Source organism: Argiope bruennichi, chromosome 3 (assembly GCF_947563725.1).
Source record: "Argiope bruennichi chromosome 3, qqArgBrue1.1, whole genome shotgun sequence".
In the NCBI taxonomy this organism is placed as follows: Eukaryota; Metazoa; Arthropoda; class Arachnida; order Araneae; family Araneidae; genus Argiope; species Argiope bruennichi.
In genome coordinates, this window is record NC_079153.1 from 62,821,899 (window position 1) to 62,841,515 (window position 19,617).

General features: G+C 26.7%; 2 protein-coding genes across 3 annotated transcripts in view; one reads left to right on the forward strand and one right to left on the reverse strand.

Moving 5' to 3' along the window:
- The window catches only part of LOC129962594 (calcium uniporter protein, mitochondrial-like), a 483,918-nt gene extending 474,134 nt beyond the window's left edge, over positions 1-9,784 (reverse strand). The window contains exon 1 of the mRNA XM_056076397.1: positions 9,611-9,784. Coding sequence (XP_055932372.1) covers positions 9,611-9,712 — 102 coding nt within the window. The 5' untranslated portion in view covers positions 9,713-9,784. The remainder of the gene's footprint in view (positions 1-9,610) is intronic.
- A 446-nt stretch (positions 9,785-10,230) lies between these two features.
- Positions 10,231-14,340, forward strand: LOC129962592 (alpha-(1,3)-fucosyltransferase 11-like). 2 transcript variants are annotated; one of them, XR_008783928.1, is made up of 2 exons: positions 10,231-10,394; positions 14,136-14,340. XR_008783928.1 is itself a non-coding variant. In XM_056076396.1 (2 exons), the coding sequence occupies exons 1-2, from the start codon at positions 10,404-10,406 to the stop codon at positions 14,278-14,280; spliced, it is 1,293 nt and encodes a 430-aa protein (XP_055932371.1). In that variant the 5' UTR covers positions 10,401-10,403; the 3' UTR covers positions 14,281-14,340. The 2 variants fall into 2 exon arrangements, 1 of the variants encoding a protein (XP_055932371.1); XM_056076396.1 differs by lacking the exon at positions 10,231-10,394 and adding an exon at positions 10,401-11,551.
- Positions 14,341-19,617: the final 5,277 nt, after the last annotated feature.

Here is a 19,617-nt window from a genome sequence, read left to right on the forward strand (position 1 = left end):
TCAATAAATTATTTTATATACCTTCGGGAGTGGTCTGCCAAAAACTTTCTCGCTTACTCTCTAACAGAGGTGTTATCTCAGAAAACGCCTCCCATGGTATTGGCGTACAATAGCCACGAGATATTAACTTTTGGTGTGAATAAAGCATTTTTACTGAATCTATCGTGTCATCCTTGGAGAGATATTTGGCGATTAATCCCTAACATCCGGTTAATAGTATCCGAAAATCGAATTTGTATATTTTAGACGCATTTTTCCAAAACGATTGAAACAAACATTTAACACAGAACTATAATTGTAGTCAAAAAATCCTATTCTAAATTTGATATACTTAAGTCATTCCCTCTTTGAGTTATCACTTTTGTATGTTTCTGGAAGTACAGACCGACAGACGGTCAATCCCTAGTTGGATTTGACTCAAAATTTGAAAAGTGTGTAAAATATAGATGTTAATTCTGTGTTTCGAATTTCATCTATCTAGCTCTCTTCGTTTTGTAGATATTATAACATTCTCCGTTTCCCAGTACTGATAAGACATTTACAGCCAGCTATGTCATCGCTGTTAATTACTAAACTCCTCGAGATAGCCAGATGGTGGATCTTTTCACCTGGGTGGTCTTGCATCTGTTCATTAGCGACTAAAGTGAAAGACGACATGTGGGAATTCCTCGTCCAAGAGATATTGATAGTACTTTCGAAGAGAAAGGGGTGTCCAAACATCTGGATGCTAAATGTTTGCCATTGTGAAAGGACTATAACTCCGTGTTCCAGAATAGTCAGTTATGAAAGGTGTATCACTAAAAGGACCTTCCCACGACCGACTGGCGCCGCTGAGAGAGCATATTGCTGAACCCCGATTGGCCGAAAGAGAGCTCAAATGACCAATGTAAATTAAGAGGAGGAGATTGTCGCCGAAATAAAGTGCGGAGATTTTTTTTTTAGGGAGAGGAGAAGAAACGAATTGCAGGCAGACTGTTGAACTACGCCCACGAGTTCGGAGTCCGAGAACTATCCCTGGAATGGTCGTGTTGACTAACAACCTGTGAGTTCCCTGTGGTGTTGTTTCTCCGTATTGATGGAGAACTGAGTTTCAAGATAAACCTTCGACTTCGACGAAGGTTTATCCTACTACAGGTGCAATAACTATTTATTTAACACCTCCTACTACAGGTGTAAATAACTATTTATTTAACCAAGATTCGAACAAATTGTTCTTTGTATACATAGGGCTGTAAAATAAAGAATTGTTTGGAAATTCTGCTTCGTTATTTGATGTCTAGATCAAGACATTACAATATCGTGTTGAATTATATTCAAACAGCCGGACAGACAGACTTCCCCTGAGCGAATTTTACTCAAAATTTGGTAGAAATATACAAGTTTGATAAAAAGACCGTATACCAAATTTCACCCATCTAGATTAGTGAATTTTTGAGTTTGTCACTGACAAACAGACGGATATTTTTTAATGTGTTTTTCGCCTTCAGAGAAAGCCTAAAATAGAAATTCGTTAAAATCCCGACTTCGAATTTTTTGACGATTATTATACTTTCTCGATTCTACGTAAAAAAGTAAAAAAAGAAGTGAATTGCTTAAATGGCTGCTATTTTCATAATTCAAATATCATATCTATATGCCTGCAAATGAGTCTTGATTTTGCCACGAAATTATATTAGGTTTAAACGAAAAAGTTCTTTCAGAGTCCTACCAGATATCATAAAAGACTCCTTCTTCAACAGCAGATGTACTATAGAGTATTTATTGCTCTTTCCGATATCGTGATTTGATAAAATTTTCAGATATTACCTGATTTCGGAAGATACACCTTATTAAAAAAACTTGATAAGCCATTTTCATTGAATTATCTTTTATTTTTGTACTTATATAATCAACCTATTATTTTTTGACTAAATTAAGCTCAAATTCATTAGAAAAGAATCCAATCATCAACAACACATTTCTCTTTTTATGCGAGAAATATCACTTTATTCAAAATAAAAATTAGAATTTCATATCGGTTCATTTAAATTAGGTTTAAACAATGGAGAGAGTTACTCAGGATACTTAGCAGAATTTCTCAACAAGATACCAACAGAATGGACTGAAATTACGATAAAAGAGATAAGGTTACGGATATTTTAATTACAAAATTGGCAATATTTTGGCCTTTTTTCCACCAAACTTGGATAAACTGCAATTACAATAACGGCAGTTTCGGGGGAGAAAAACAAATGGCAATGTATGACCATAACTTACAGAAACAAAATATCACGACGCAATAAACATACTGGAATAAAGGCTTTGATATTTTTATTTGAGGATGATGAAAACATTCATAACATGTGCTTCTGTCGTATGCTGCCATGTTAGAAAATATATATAAGGTAAAAACCTATTCTGAATTTAAAAATTTCTTTTAAATTGTCCAAGTAACTATATTAAATTTTTTAGTCACTAATTATTTATTCACTAGTCATTTCATTTCCGAAGTTAATTGTAAATTTGATGCCTCAAAATAGTGAACTTTTGAACTTTTGAAAGAGACATGCAAATCATCCTAATGAAGTCATGCCCCATGACATCAGAGTGTTATTAAAAACATACCTATCCGGTTCATCCATCTTCTAACTTGAGTGACATTTCACTTCCTTATTAGTCGCTTCTAGCAATCAAATGATCGCCAAGAATATTGATTATATTTCATTTTAGATCGTTTAAATATATTTTCATGTCCAGGATCCCGCCAAATTGTCAGACATTAAACCTCTGCGATAACTATGATTGAACAAGGATAACTATTCGGTTTTTATTTATTTCCACAAAAGAAATTTGTAAAAATTAAGCAAAAACATTTTCAAAATTTAAGTATATTTTATGCAATAATTAAATTGGTATTAAACACCTATCAGAAAAATGACAGTTTTAAAATCTTTAAATGATGTAAAAAATCAGTTTTTTTAAGATCATTTCGTAATTTACGTCAGGAAAACATCTTAATTTTTAATTATAATAAAAATTTCAAAAAACTCGCGCCAAGATGCACAATTTCATCCTTCAGAGTATATATGAGACAAATTTAGTAGCTCTAATTCAAACGGTCTGGTTTTCAGAACATCAACAAACACACACATTCATCTTTATTATTAGCAGAGATAAAGACATTAATATCTTTTTACAATTCTATCAATAAAAATAAAATCTAAACTTCTAAAATTCCAATAAAAAGTATCAAGGAAGAAGTTGTTTAGGGCAATAAATTTCGGTTCGCACAAAATTCTTTTCGACACTCATCAGTCCCGTTTATTTGTAGAGTAAACTACTTCTGACCATAAATCTTCCATCAAACGGTAGATACAAATTAATGTGCTTTTTGTCTTTCCCGTCGGTCTGATCCCAAAGTTCAGCAAAAGCCAAGATGCACAATTTTATCCTCCAAAGTATATATGAGCCAAATTTGGAAGCTCTAATTCAAACGATCTGGCTTGTAGAACATCAACAAACAAACATTCATCTTTATTATTAGCAGAGATAAAGACATTAATATATTTTTACAATTCTATCAATAAAAACCGAACTTCTAAAATTCCAATAAAAAGTATCAAGGAAGAAGTTGTTTAGGGCAATAAATTTCGGTTCGCACAAAATTCTTTTCGACACTGATCCATCCCGTTTATTTGTAGAGTAAACTAGTTCTGGCCATAAATCTTCCATCAAACGGTAGATACAAATTAATGTGCTTTTTGTCTTTCCCGTCGGAGCAGAAAATGTCTGATCCCAAAGTTCAGCAAAAGCCAGCGGAATAAAAGGTAGAAGGCACTGCAGGAACCGATAGCATTTTAAAAATAGATGCAACCTTTGATGTCCTCATCAATCTCGACTTCGCAGGAGAGTAGAAAAATGTTCTTCTAGAGGTATATTCGGATGTCCGGGCGAAAAGTCGATTCTTTCTACTCGAGGGCGTAGCTGGAAATGATAGGGACTCCTTCACAGCAATTGCTGTCGTTTGGAAAAGACGATATTACTTGTCCCGGTATGCCCCCGGCACTTAGAATTTCTACTTCTCGCCAAAAGGGTTTGTGGATATATATTTTTTTTGGTGTCGGTATCTGAATCGTATGGAAAATTTTCAAAATAAGTCAGTTTAGATATGCGCATTTCCATTTTTCAAATAAAATATTTTGGAATACGGTTCTTTAAAAGAGATTGTGGTAAAATGTTCACATGTTTAGTAGTTTTGCTAATATACCATATGAATTGAATGGAAACTTTTAAAATAAATCAGTTTAGATATGCAAATTTCTCATTTTTTTAAGGAAAGTTTTTTGAAGTAAATTTTCTAAACTGTTTATATATTTAGTTGTTTTGTAAACCTGCTAATTTTTTGCAAACAAAAAAAAATGAGGAATTTCTTTGCTTTACTTCAATATTTTGGATTTTTTCATGATATTGTTTGCCACAAGAGTTGTTAAAAAAATAGTTGATTCTTCTAATTCAGTCGTGGTTATTTTGAGAATTGAAAATTATATATTATAAGTGTGCGCGCAAAAACATTGTTTTAAATTTAATTTTTCCTTATTAATTTTGCAATGATGTAAAGTGGTTTTACAAAATTATAACAGTTAACATATCTTGGATATTATTATGTATGATTACTGACACATAAAAAATAGACAATTTAAATAAAGATATTTTTCAAAAAGAAGTATTAAAAGGCAAATTTTTAGCTTTCCGATGCTAAATTTCAATAGTCTTCTTGAATTAAAACAATTATACATGGGGGAAAAAAGTATTTGCTTACTGACTCTAAAAGCTGAAATGAACGGCTGTGTCACTTTTGCTTCAGTCAGTTAATGAGTTTTTTTTTTTTTTTTTTTTTTTTTTTTGCGTCTAAATTTTTTTTATTAGAATTTCTTTAATTATTTTTTTAAATAGTGGCATTAATTTATTTTTTGAAGGATGTGTGTGCGTGAATTATTTGTGTGTTCAAGACAAAATGGGTAACAGCAGTTGAATTTTTCACCCATATTTATTTTCAGAATTCGATGAATGAGTACACGAATATTCTAACTAAATACTTCCTCTTATATCAGTATATATAATTATCCAACAATATCTGTAATGCTAAGCGGAAAAAATTACCCCGCCCTTTTGCTTTGCGTCATTATATATTGGCGAAATCTCAATTTCCGTCCAACGACTGAAAAAATTTTATGCTTGAATTGACTGATTTATCGATGTACGAATAAACCTAATCATGAATAAATAGGAAATTCAATGAACTGAGATCCGCAATTTTTGATTTATTATATTTTCCCTATGCGGACCTAATTGAATATTATTCCTAGTATTTTCTTTCACCATTTTTTTTAATTTGTATACGGCATTGCATCTTTTTCTGTTAGTGGATCACTATTTGTTTCAATCCGATTTTAGTTATTAGTTTTGAATCGCGTGTTCGTGAACATTATGAAATAGAATAGATCTCATTGCAAGGCAGTAAACGACTAATGTTATCACATATTTACATCTAAAGTGTATTACAAATATTTTTATTTATTTCTTAGACACTCTGTCAATATGCATGATATTTTCTAATACAACTTTTGTTAATCTATAACAATCAGAATGACAAACAACAGCCCTTTTAGATGGCCAGTACATAGAAAGTACATCTTCTAGTTAAAAAAAAAATCAACCTCCAGAATTTGATTCATTTTTATGTCTAAGGCCTGCTCGGGGCCTAAAAAATCATTCTGGGAATTAAATCTATATACGATACATACATACGCCAATACGATAAGACAGAAATGTAAGATAAGTGAAATTTTGTATGTGTTCTTCAACCTGTCTGCCTTTCCAAGTTAATATCGACATAACTCAAAAGAGAATTTAGAATATGATTTTATAATTTAAAATGAGCATCTTAGTCAAAATTCTGTTGACACGAACATTCTATCACAAGGCATCTATAACACAGCAACTTCAATAATTGAAATCGAAATGTTGTCTTGCCATCAAAATTGTAAATCTATGAAATGTTGGTTCCAGATGGATGAAAGAAACATGCCCAAAATGAGTACTTATTACATAGTGAAAGAACAAGAATATCGACAGTGCAAGTTTTTTTTTTTTTTTTTTTTATGACAAAGGTTTACTTTTTCTTACACGAGTATAGGACGTTCTGACGAAAATAGCATAAGACAGTTATTTCTAATTCATTGATTTTATGATTTTTCATTAAAATATTAAAATAAAAGATCATTTGAAAGTGAAAATTTGAATTTTAAAATATACATATAAATATAGCTGAATTAATTTCGGACACTACCATACAATACACAAGGGTACAAAATCCCTTTAGTATCTCCGAATTCTACATGAAAATAATATAATTACATATTATTGGGATAGATCATTAAAAAAAAAAAAAGAAAGAAAAGAAAACGGTATTTCCAACAGCATGTATATCATTTCTGTTGGTTACTGGTATTAAAATGCATTAAGCTCTAGCGAGAATAAAAATCTATATTTATTTTTTCAGTTGCAAGCTTATTTTGAACCATAGAAATCATCAGCACTATATGTCAAGTTATTTAAGAAAAATTTCACTTTTCATTATTGAAAAAAAATATCAAAACTGTCAAAATATAAAGAAGATAGTGAATAAAATAACACTGAAAAAAATCATTTCGGTTTGATTTAATGCTTCTACTATTATGATTACAGAAAATTGCGGATTATCAAAGATTTCATTTCATTAATAAAACTGTCTTATAAATATAGTAAATAATAAACACTTAACAGTCTTTTTATTTATCTATTACAGAGAACTAATAAAATAATCAATATTCGTGAAAACAATCAAAACATTATGAAATCACAAAATCAGGATAATTATACAATGCCGTGAGTAGTGAACAATGTCATTACACATCGTTGTGCTGCTGCAGTGAAAGTTGTTTTTCGTTCAACACAACAAACATTTCTGGAAAGCAGCATTTCAAGAACATTAAGATTAACTTACGAGAATTTTCTTTTTCCCATCCGACCTTTATAACTGTTGAATTATTATTAATTGGAGAATGAATATTTAAATAAGTTAAACAGAACTAAAACTACAGGAAAAGTAATTTAATAAAACATCTAAAATACATTGGCCCTTCTTTATTTTTGCCTAGTTTGTTTTTAAATTCAGCGAGGAAATGTATTGTGGCGGCATGCGACAATTTGAGTGTCAAATTGAACAAATTGGGATCAATTATAACAATTAAATACTTTTTTTTTTCATTTCAAAAAAGTAACATTCTTCTTCAATTCAATATGGATATCTCACCGCTCTTAAGGAAATTGAAATAACACAAATTTCTGGCAACCAGAGCAATGAACTTATTTATCTTTTTAACTAAATAGGCAAATTATAATCTAAATAGCAATAATAATCACTAACAATACAGACTTATAAACTAATACTATGCTTTTTAAAAAAAATTCTGAAAGAAAATTAGCATTTAATCCCATGTTCGTTTCAAAGTTGCTATAAAAAATTGTTAAATAAAATATCTTCAAATACGGCAAAAGTTCGGCAGTTTAGTAGCATGTCCATATCGTTTATCGCGGCAACGAAATAAAATATATTTAGCATTTTATTGAAAAAGTGAATAAATATTTAAAAATAATAATAATTTAATAAATGCTTCTGAGTATTCAATATGGGTTTAAAATTTTAAATAAAAATACAAAGGCAGTCATGCAAAAACAAACAAGAAATGATAGATTAAATTTCTATTGGGTATCCAAAAAAATAATATATATATAGAATTTCTTTTAATTACCTCATTTCATTTATATTTCAAATAATTATTAAATACAATTATTTATTCTATGGGAAGTAATATTAATTGAGAATTAGGATTAAATTAACATCCTTTTTCTTAAACTTATGCCTACCATTTCGTATACATACCGAAACAATCAGGGGAAAGTGCAAAATAATCGACAATAACTTACATATACATTATAAACATAAATTAAAAGAATGCGCAAAAAGTTTTTCTATCGCTTCTAATAAAATTTTACAAAAATTTATATTAAATGAATGGAAATAACAAAACTAAGTTTGCAATTTGAGCATTTGACATGTAATAATTTTTTTTTATTAGTTCGTTGTCTCATTACAAGTATTTCACGCGAAGATAAGTATTATATATAAATATCAATAGACTATAAGTACTTTTAACAAGAATATAACTGTTAAAAAAGTGATTTCTCAGTCAAATGTATAAAGTAGTTTAATATGAATAGCAGAGTTGCTATTAAGTTTAGTTAAGTTTTAAGTTAAGCTACTAAGTTTTATCCAATAATGCATCTTAATAGCATATATTACAAAGTCACAGAGAAGAAATCAAACAATCACATTTTAAAAAGAGATGTGTTTTAAATAATCCTTACGAATTCATAAAAGTAGATATTTGAAAGAATTATTTAAAAGAATTAGTTGGAGAATATTCTAATAAATATATTCATAATAAGGGGGATAATTTTATCCAATAAAAGCAGATTTCAATATAAAGTATTTGTTAATTTCAGCATAAAAAAAGCAGATAATCAGTGATTTTCGATATTTTTTCACTTTTTTCTGAAATATTCAGTTTATTTATAAATCACTCTAAGTATTACTCAACATTTTCCGTACAACAAAACTACTGAAATTGAATATTTTAAGCAAGGAATAATTCTTTTTTTTAAAAAATTGAAAAAAAAACTACTGCATTAGCACAATCAACTAAGTATAAATCATTTCCACACAAACTGTATTATAATTTTAAAATAAATACAATATGTAATCATAATTAATTATATTTTAGTATCGCAGCCATCTCAACAACATTCTGAATATGTTTTAAAGCATGTTTCAAAATTTTTCGATATCAATATAATGATTGATATTTGTGATTTATCATCACATATATCATAATAATTCTTTCTACAATATTTTATTGTTTTCAGGTGCAAATAGAGCTTTAAAAGTTAAATTACATTTTAAAATATTTCAATAATTTAACTAAAAAAATTATTATAAATTTCAAATAAATTTTCTTAAGAATTTTTTTTATTTAAAATATTTTTTTTAATTTTAAAAAGAAAATTTTTAATTGTCGATTTTGAAAAGGAAAAATTAAATAAAAAAACTGCTTGATTAAAATAAACTTCATATAACAAATTTTATTAAAATTTACTTATAAAACTTCTTGTGCTCCAAAATATGCTATGTAATACGTTTATATTTAATTATAAATAATTAACATTTTCTAAAGTATTCTAAATTAATTCATTTTTGTGATATCAAATAACCACGTGTGATTGTTTTCATAACTCAGCTGTCATTGGTTTTTGACAGATAGATATAAAACAAGCCGGATATCGAACAAAAGAACACTTTATAATCTCCATGACAGGGGAAAAAATAATAAAAGACACAATTTTTGTTACATATCACACAAACTGCATTATCATCAAAATGAAGAAGGGACTTTATATTTTTTGTATTAAATCTATAAGATATATATCGATTTCACCACACCTACAAAAAGAAACGAATAAACAATCTTACTTGATACATGCAAAAGGAACTATTTTGCCTCCATATTCCAAAGGTTGTATTCGTTAAACTCCAAGCAATTTCAGGCATCCTTTTCAAAGGCATTAAAGCCATCACAAAGCTTGCACACTCAGGTAAGTCAACACAAACTACGATCGGCACCGTTCGGTGTGTTCACAGCCCCCACATTTGGCGCACATATGAGAACGATGTACGTCTGCTGGAAACAGCGTTGCCAAATCAATTTACTAAATAAAATCAAAATACAAGATTCAGTTTCAGAATCGCATGGAGCTCTGCATTAGGCACAACTATTTTTATTTCAATGTAACAATCTAAAATTACTAAACCTACCTCAGATAAATTAAAAATTAGTATATGTAATTTTGGAGACAAAAAAAGTCTCAAAATTTTCATATTTTATGATAGAAAGTTTTCAAGACTTTTCAACTCACCGGCATTTTGAGCAATCCGATGCTAGTTACTTATGCATTTGATTCTTTTGACACTTTAATCCTTTTTTAATACAGAGTTTCTGAGATAGAGGATTTAAAATCGAATTATATTATTATTATTTAAAACTTCATAGATGTGGTTTCGCTGTGACCAGAAATGAAGCATTAAATGTAAATAAACAATTCATTTCGTCAAACAAAGTTATGAGTTGTTATTTGAGTGGTAAACTGGTAAAGATTTGACTTAATGATTAGCTGGCCAATTTTTTATTTTGTATATATTAAATTAAATTTTTGTTCTGTTTTATTAGTTTATATAAAATATTAAGTAGTAATACTTGGTAGGTATTATGTTAAATTATAACAGAGTCATTATATATGTGTTTTCACTTATCCATATATATTTGTTTGGAATTAATGCTACAAAGAATTCTAATAATAAAATCTCACCAGTTATAATATGGTGGTCAGATTTATTATACCCCCATGAAAAAAACGCGAATGAAATCAAATGTGGATTAGGAAACTGTACTTCCTTTAAAAGAAAAAAATACCATTCTGAGAATGTAACTATTGCTTATATTTTCTACGGCACGGATTTTGATGGCCAAAATTTACCTTTAATTAGAAAAAGCAATCATATCTGGGCATTGCTTCATGAAGAATCACCTTCAAACAATTTCATTTTTTCTCATTCATCTGGCATTAAATTATTCAACTATAGTGCTACATTTTCTAGACAGTCAGATTTTCCTTTAACTACTCAATTTATACCATCTGTTGAATATTTAACCAATAGAAAACCAGTGCCATTGAAATTAAAAAATAAACTTCGAAAAGAGGGCCTTGCCCCAGTACTGTATTTACAGTCTCACTGCAATGTAGCATCAGATAGAGATCAATATGTAAAGCATCTCATGAACTATATCCCTATTGACTCATATGGAAAATGTCTTCATAATAAAGATCTACCACCTCACCTGGCTTCCACAGATACTTATAATGATGAAGAATTGTTTTCATTTATTTCTCAATATAAATTTCACATTGCATTTGAAAATGCCATTTGTAATGATTATATTACTGAGAAATTATTTAGAGCTTTGCATGTTGGTTCTGTTCCAATTTACAAAGGATCTGCTTCAGTGAAGGATTGGCTACCAACAAATAAATCTGCCATTGTTGTTGATGACTTTAATGATCCTTCAGAACTTGCTGATTTTGTGTTGAAATTAGACCAGAATGATTCACTGTACAATGAATTCTTGCAATTTAAAGAAACTGGAATTGATAATAAGTATCTTAGGGACCATTTGATGAAAAGAAAATGGGGTGTTAATGATCCAGATAATTTAGATTTTATTAGAGGATTTGAATGCTTTATATGTGATAAAATTCAAAAAGGTAATACTGTTCCTTCAATAGCAAATCTGAAACACATGAATTGTCCTCAACCTCATCAATCATTATTATCAGAAAAAATTAATTCAGATGATGAGTAAGTAAAAACAATTCATTTCAAAGTACTTAATTTATTCCAGTTTATATAAATGCAAAAAAAAAATACAAAATATTAATAAAAGAAATTTATAATTAATCTGACATTCAAACAAGTATATATACTTTGTGGCTGTGATTAAATAGCTTAGTAATCATTTGATTTAAAAAAACTATTCTATTGATACTAAATTGATACTTGCTTTAAGAGAATAAAGATTTATGATATTACTGTATTTGTATTCAAAATTTTAGTTTATCTTCAGTGCAATTTATGGTACCATATCTAGAGTTATTGTTTTTAAGGAAACAGGTCACATTAATATTCATCTGCAATATAACTGAATAAAAGTTGTCACAAGAAATTCAAAAATATTGTTTCATAAAATGTGACAGAACCTGTCCTTCAATTAATTTATAGTATCTGTTTAATATTCCAATAAAATGATGCTTAAAAAGTCCAGATATTACTTATAATATAGTTGAAGTTTTCATGAAATTTTATTTAAGTTTTTTCTTCAGTTCATCCTAGTTATTTAATTACTAGTCTTCTCTGACAACTAGCTGGTTTTCCTATAATATTGACCGATATGATTTCAGATAAATGGCTTCAGTGTAACTTCATGCCTATGATTCCACCAAATTGTCTTATATTAACATAATCATATTTTAATTGTTTAAACTAAATTATGCTTATTGTGCACATGAACCTTTCTAATGAATACCAATACCATGATATTATGGCACTATTAAAAATGTAAATGTGCTTTTCATCTATCTTATAAATTTGACAGTATTATAACTACAAACTATTTTGTAAAAGACAGAGATATTAAATAAAATCTTTCTTCTTTAACTTTTGATGATTGAATAAGGAAATGGTTTGAACTTCAGACTAACTCTGTAATCCATTTTTGAAAATAAGATTTTTAAAAAAATTGAAAATTGACAAAAGCTAGTAAAAATTCATTTTTTTTTATTTGTATTATTAAAAAAATAATTTTGAAACAGTGTAAAATTTATTTATGAGAGATAACATTTTCAGAAATTATCTTATAAAAATGATAAAATTCAGCTTAATTTTTAATTAATTAAAATTCTCATTGAAATTTCAAAAAAAATCACTACAAGGTGCACATATATATATCTACTTCCAAAAATTGACACATATATATCCAAAAAATATATAGATATATATATATATGTGTCAGTTTTGTCGTTGTAAATCAAATGGTCTGTTAGAATGGTAAAAAAAAAAAAAAAAACCTACACATTTTTTTTTATTAGTAGAGATGACAGTTACAAATTTATTTTTCAAAAATTTGAGAAGTTAAGTCGGTAATACTGCTAGATCAAATTTAATTTTGTGCTAAAATTATAATTATTTTATGTGCGAAAGTTTAAAAACCATTATTAAGGGGAAGAGGATTTTTATCAATATGCATATTACAAGGCTAAAATATATATCAATAAACCAATAGGTTATGCTCAATTTCTACACTAGAAATTAATACAATGATTTAGTATAAAAATAGAGCAAAATTTCATTCTACAGTATAGTATATATAGTATTTATTGATTTTGTTCATCAATGAAACATTCAATTGTTAAACAGGCTGATTTCATGATGGATAAATCAAAACTTGTCACAGAAATTAGATAGTTAAATCATATGATAAAAAAACAATCAAGTATTATTCAGCTGTGCATTATTTTTTAAATTTTTTGTTTCGATATAATTTTTATTTTTAAAAAAAGGGTGTTCAAAAGTTTAAATTTTTAAATCTTGATTTTAAAAAATTAAACATCAATGAAAATTAGGGAAAAAGCATTTTTTTAGATCAAAAAGGGCTAAAATTTTAATAAGAAAAAAATTCAATAAAAAAAAAGACTCTAGTTTTTAAATTATTTCTAATTTTTTGGGAATATTGAAATTAATTTAAAGCGATACATAATGAAATGCCAACCTTTCATAGATGGCACAGTATTTAAAATTTTAATCTAGTACATCATACTTAAAAAAGCAATTTAATTTGTTATTTTAATAAAATAACAAATATAACTAATAATAAATATATATATAACTAATAATAAATTACATAGAATTACTAAACAATTTACATCATTTATTACATTATGTAGTTGCAGTAATGTTATTAATAGTAGAAAAATTACATAGCTGTTAAGTAAAATTTAAAACATCATAAAATATTAATTTATTGCAAATTATCATAATTAATATTAAATTAATCAAAGAACCTTATTTTAACCAATTTGTTTTCTTGTTGTCCTCTTTTTTAATTCCTAATTCTGTGGCAAAGGTGATGGTGTGTATAAAAATATAAATGAGAACTATATGAAAATTGCTATAGCTACAATTTAAATTCAATGATTTGCAAAAAATTTTTAATTATTAGTGCAATATTTCAATTAAAAAATCTGATTTAAATCTAAAATCTTAACTATTAGTCTGCAGCTGCTACTGTTAATCCTGAGAATGCTGCCTTTAATTAATATATTATCCTAATATTAATTGAATTTAATTAAATATTTAGATATTTAAATAATATCATCTTCCCTTCTAGGTGGATGAATGAAAATTGGATTGAAGACTATTGGTTTGCTCTTGACCAAGCCAAAGCTATTGAAATGATGATTCATAGTAAGGAAAGACATTCATCAAATTTCATGAAATATCTCATGAAAATTAAGCACCATGATGAATTGTAAATAGTATTTTATACATAAATAACTAATACCAGTTTTTTCAATAAATTATATATGCTTTTTGTCAACTTTGTTATATACTTTATATTCCTTTCTTCTTATATTTTGAAGGAAAGTATTTGCAGTGTAAAAATTAATATTAAACAGCTGTCACAAACTTAAAGCATTTTGAAATATTTATCAACAAACAGTAGTGATTTTTGCAAGGTAATGCTAGATTTTTATTTAAAATAATAGTGTAGCAGTCGCACTAGTCTTATATTCTCTTTTAGATGATAGATGGCAATGCCTGATTAGATATGCATCCCATAATGCATTGCAAGTGTAATAAGAATGAGATGATACACTGTTCTGTTAAGCTGTGCACGTGAATATCTTGTCTTGTTTTTTGTGTTTATGTTTGTTTAGTGTAAATGTGATTATTAAAAGAAATGTTCCTGGAAACATACGTCCTGTTGCTTCCATTGCACGGATCATAATTGATCTACATTCCACCACAATAGTTGTAATAATAATATTTAATGTAATTATTGGTATTGAGAATTCAAAATTTTATAAAATCTTGTTAAATATGTTACATTCTAGGGATTTCTCTATCTGAAAAGGCACAGTGTGACTTTTTCTTCCTCAAATGCTATCCACAAATATAAAATTTAACTCTTTTAAAGCCTGTAAAAATATAATTTTTGTAAACAATACAAGAAATCAATATTAATGTCAGAAATATTTTATAATAATAAGTAATAACAAATATTATCTATCATTCCTTAATTCTTATGTATTTAGTGATTCATAGACCAAGAATGTGATTTTTATTTAAATGATATGTATGTAATTAAATTTACCTATACTTATTTTTTCCATTCCTATTCTATCCATATAAAAGGGCATAAACAAACAATTTAGCCTTAAAATACAATAAAGGAAAATTTCAGTGTTAATTTTTAAAGTGTATAAACATTATGAATTTATGTATTTATTTTACTTTTTATAAAATTCAAGATCACCTCATCCTTTTTTTCCCCCTTTCTTCCCTCTCCTTCCATGTAAAGAAAATAAATAGGTATATATATCATATTTCTAATATGTCAGGTTGTTATTTTCTTAAATAGTGAAACATTTATCATCAATCAAAATGTAGGATATAAGAAAAATAAATATTTGTTGTTGTTTTTTAGAACAAACATGAAAGAAAAAGAGAAATTGTTTTTCTGTAATTATTAAATTCATAAAATTATGATTCCATAGACTTGTTCCTGGTTTATTATCACAAGAATTGTTTCAATAAATATCTAATTTTTTTTTTTTTTTTTTTTTTTTTTTATGATACAATGACTTTGATTTTTGATATGACTTTTATTTAGGACAGAAAAAATAGAATTTGATAGTATATATATAAGGTAAAACAAATCTTCCAATACATAAATTCAAAACAAAATAAAGGAAATATTAATTTTTTAAAAACTTATATTCAATAAAACTCTTTAAGACTTATCATCATCAGTGAAGCATTTCTTCTCTGGATAATTTATACAGGTACACTACCCCCCTCTCCAGCTGTGTTTTTCACAGAAAGTTGGCAGAGAAATTCTGTATTTACTTTTTGTTGAAAATGCAAAATTGGAAAACGTGCACCGATAAAAAATTTGTTTCTTTCTATATAAGCCATCTAGTTCTTACCTAAAAGAAAAAATGTTAAATACGGTTAATTCTAAATTTAATAGACTAAATAGGACAAAAGTGTGCCTATAAAAAATGTCTGAAGTAGGATATTAAGTTTCCAGTTGTACTCAATGATATAAATGTAAAATATCTCATGTATATATTAAATTAGTTTCAAAACAAATTCTTGGCAACTATAGAGTAAAAAAATATTATATTATAAAATGTGTTGTGTTTTAATATTTATTGTAATATAATTCCATTTTTTATTTTTATTTTATATATATACAGTACAATTTTTATCTTTTATAACTATTGAAACATTTTAAGTATCATTTAACTCAAAATTACAATGCATAAAATAACTGATGTACTTCACTTTTTTAACAGAAAATTTTTAACTGTATACAATTTTAAATATTGGGTCATATTTCTGTTTAAGATAGTATTTCTTAAACTTTCATTTTCTTAATTGGTAATGAACAAACTTTCTTCTTAAATGGAATGTGAAAAAAAAATAATAATCCATCAGTGACTTTGTCTTTTTGTTTTGATCGTAAATATCAAATAATTCAATTGATGTACATAGTTTTTTTTTTTTTAATCCATGTCTGATAGTTGCTGTAGTCTATCAAAGAGGACCTGTAAAGATTAGATAGTCCATTACAGCCTTGTACTAGACTATAGTTATCAGTTAATAATCATGTTAGATTTATTAATTAAAAAGGAAAATTGGAACAGAAACCAAATCTTCAAAACTAATCAGATTGCACAGCAAATAAAATGACAATTATTTTCACCAAAAAATCTGATGTACAGATAATGAACTAAAAAAAGCATCACTGTATGAATTATTTCTAGAATTGCATCTAATTGCCCTTTGTTAATGTTGCTAAAGGAAAAATGAATAGACAAAAATTCTCAGAATCAGATTGAAAAGACAAGAATTGAAATCAAAAATAAGAAATTTTAACTTTAGTTGAATAGTTTCTCAAAAAATATTCTGACAGCCTTTTGAATAATCTTTTAGTACACAACAGATTATTTCTGTCTCCAAATTTTAAGTATTTGAGGAGACTTGTTCTTTAGTTAACTGCAGAAATGACCTATAAAATATGGAATATCCAGGAAAACCAAGCAAGAACCATGAAATATTGTTACTACATTTCATAAACATAGAAATAAATGATACAGTTTTTAATTATTTTTTAGGTCTGAAGAACAAATTAAATTCTGATAAAATCTATGAATAATAAATAATTGGTTAATAAAGAATTCATATAATTTAGTCATTTAACAAATTATGTTTGTTTAGTAGATTACCCATAGCATTTTAGAAATTTATTTTCATTTTTGATTCTACTGATATTTTACCCATTAATGCCCAACTTAAAATATAGATTTCAGAAAATTTCTAAAATTTAAATTGTACTAAGATATGCAAAATTAACTGAAGTAAAATTAAATTTTAAAAACTTAGGGAAATTAAAAAAATAATTGAAAAATCTGTTTTTCAATTATTTTATAAAAAAAAGAAAATATACATCATAGAATTTTAAGATATAGTTAACTATCAAAAGAATATTACTTTTGAATTCTGTGCATAAACTCAAAAATAAATAAAAAGGAACAAAAAATCTGAAATGACAATACTAAAATTTTAAAATTTCACTCCTAGATGGTATATGCAAACCCAAAATTGTTTTGAATGTTTGAAAATATATATTATCTTAGAAATGCAATAAAAAAAAGAAAGGAATTTATCGGATTTACAGAGAGAATAAAGAATAAATTGTATAAATGAAAATGTGCTATAAAAAGGACAATGGACATTAACAATAAAAGTATAAAGTTCATGGAATATGAGATGTTTACTATTGAAGTAACTGTGTTTACCATATATTCATACTACTGTGAGAATACTCATTTCCAAAACACTAATTTTGTAGTATTAGTTACTGTTGTTTGTGTAAAATAATGAGAAATTTATTAAGACAAATAGATTTTAATAATAATTTTTTTTAATTTTCATCGTATGGAAATAACAGTTTTGTTGCAGCAATTTAAAAAAAGGTAATTCATGCCAGATGATACACAACTGAGCTGCCAAAATATAAATGTTTGTGTATTTTCTGTAGGATAAAAAAGTTGGGATTTTTTTTTTCTTGCAATTCATGAAGTAATTTTTCCAATAAATCACAGGTTAGAAATTATTAAAACACAACAAAAAAATAAAAACTTCTAATAAATAAAATAAATTTGGAACAACTATCACTACAATAAATAATTTACTAAAAACTGTGGATGCTGGATCTAAGACAGTGATTTTCAATTTTTTTTTATATATATATAAATGCTATAAGTGAAAAATTAAATTTCACCCACTGGAATTTTTAATATTCATGTCTGAAAATGTGCAAATCTGATATTCAAACACTACAAATAAAAAATAAAAAAAAAACTGCACAGAAAATAAATTTGAAATGTAGCACATTAATACCATAACTTTGTTTTAATAGGAGAAACAAATGTCAAATATAATTAAGATGAATATAAAATTTTTAAAACTATTTTATATGAGTAACCATATATGACTACTTTCATTTGTACACATGTATTACTCCATTGCTGAGTATCTAATACGAAGACCCCTAGAAATAAATATATATATTATTTTTAATTTTGTATTAAATATACTTGAATCAATAAAATGTGTTATTTTATCTCACCTAAAATAAAACTATCTGAATAATAAATTTAATTCTTTTAAAAAATACCTGCAATAAAATGAATCTGACTATATCTTAAAAACTAATTTCCAGACAATAAATAGGTTTTTAAATAAATAAATAACAATATAATGTACAGAGTGGAATTTTCTTAATATAATCATTCACTTCTCTTCAACAACATCCACTTATACATTTTTTTAAAAAAATCGCAACACATTAAAAAGGTCTGAAGTCATCAAAATCAAACAAATTCAATGCATACCATTTTAAATAATGACTGAATCCTGCAGTCATTAGTTTTAGATAATCTATTTTAAGAGAGAAAACTACTGCATGTACAAATAACACACCCACACCATTTAGTAGTGTCAATGCCAGGTACTAATGGAAGATTTAAGTGTTGGGCTCTTATCGGTTCTCACAAAACACCACGTCTATGAATTTGAATGATAGGTTAAGAAATTTACAAATATAAAAATAAAGAGTTGAGCGATTTTAAATTACAAGAAGAGTCGGTGCTCTTAACTATGATCAGGGAATGAATCACTGCATGCATTAATATTTAAATTACAAAAATAAAGATAAAAGATTATGAAATATATATATAAAAATCATTATACTCTTAAGTTTTCCCACTAAACAATGAAAAGATAAAGCATCTGTTATTTAACCGGGTCAAATTAATGCTATTCTTGAAATAATTTATTTTTCAGTATTGTACTAATACAGTAGTTAAAAAATGCACTTAAAATTAATTACCTTCTCATTAATATTCAAATATTCATTATCTGCAATGTTTTGCAAACAATTACAACAGTATTTGATATTTGAGAATACTGAATTTAAAATGAAACTGCAAACTGTACAATATAATTTAATGCATAAGATGTAGACTTCACAATTTCTTTTCTTCCAAATCATTTTACTTTAATTTTTAAAATCAATT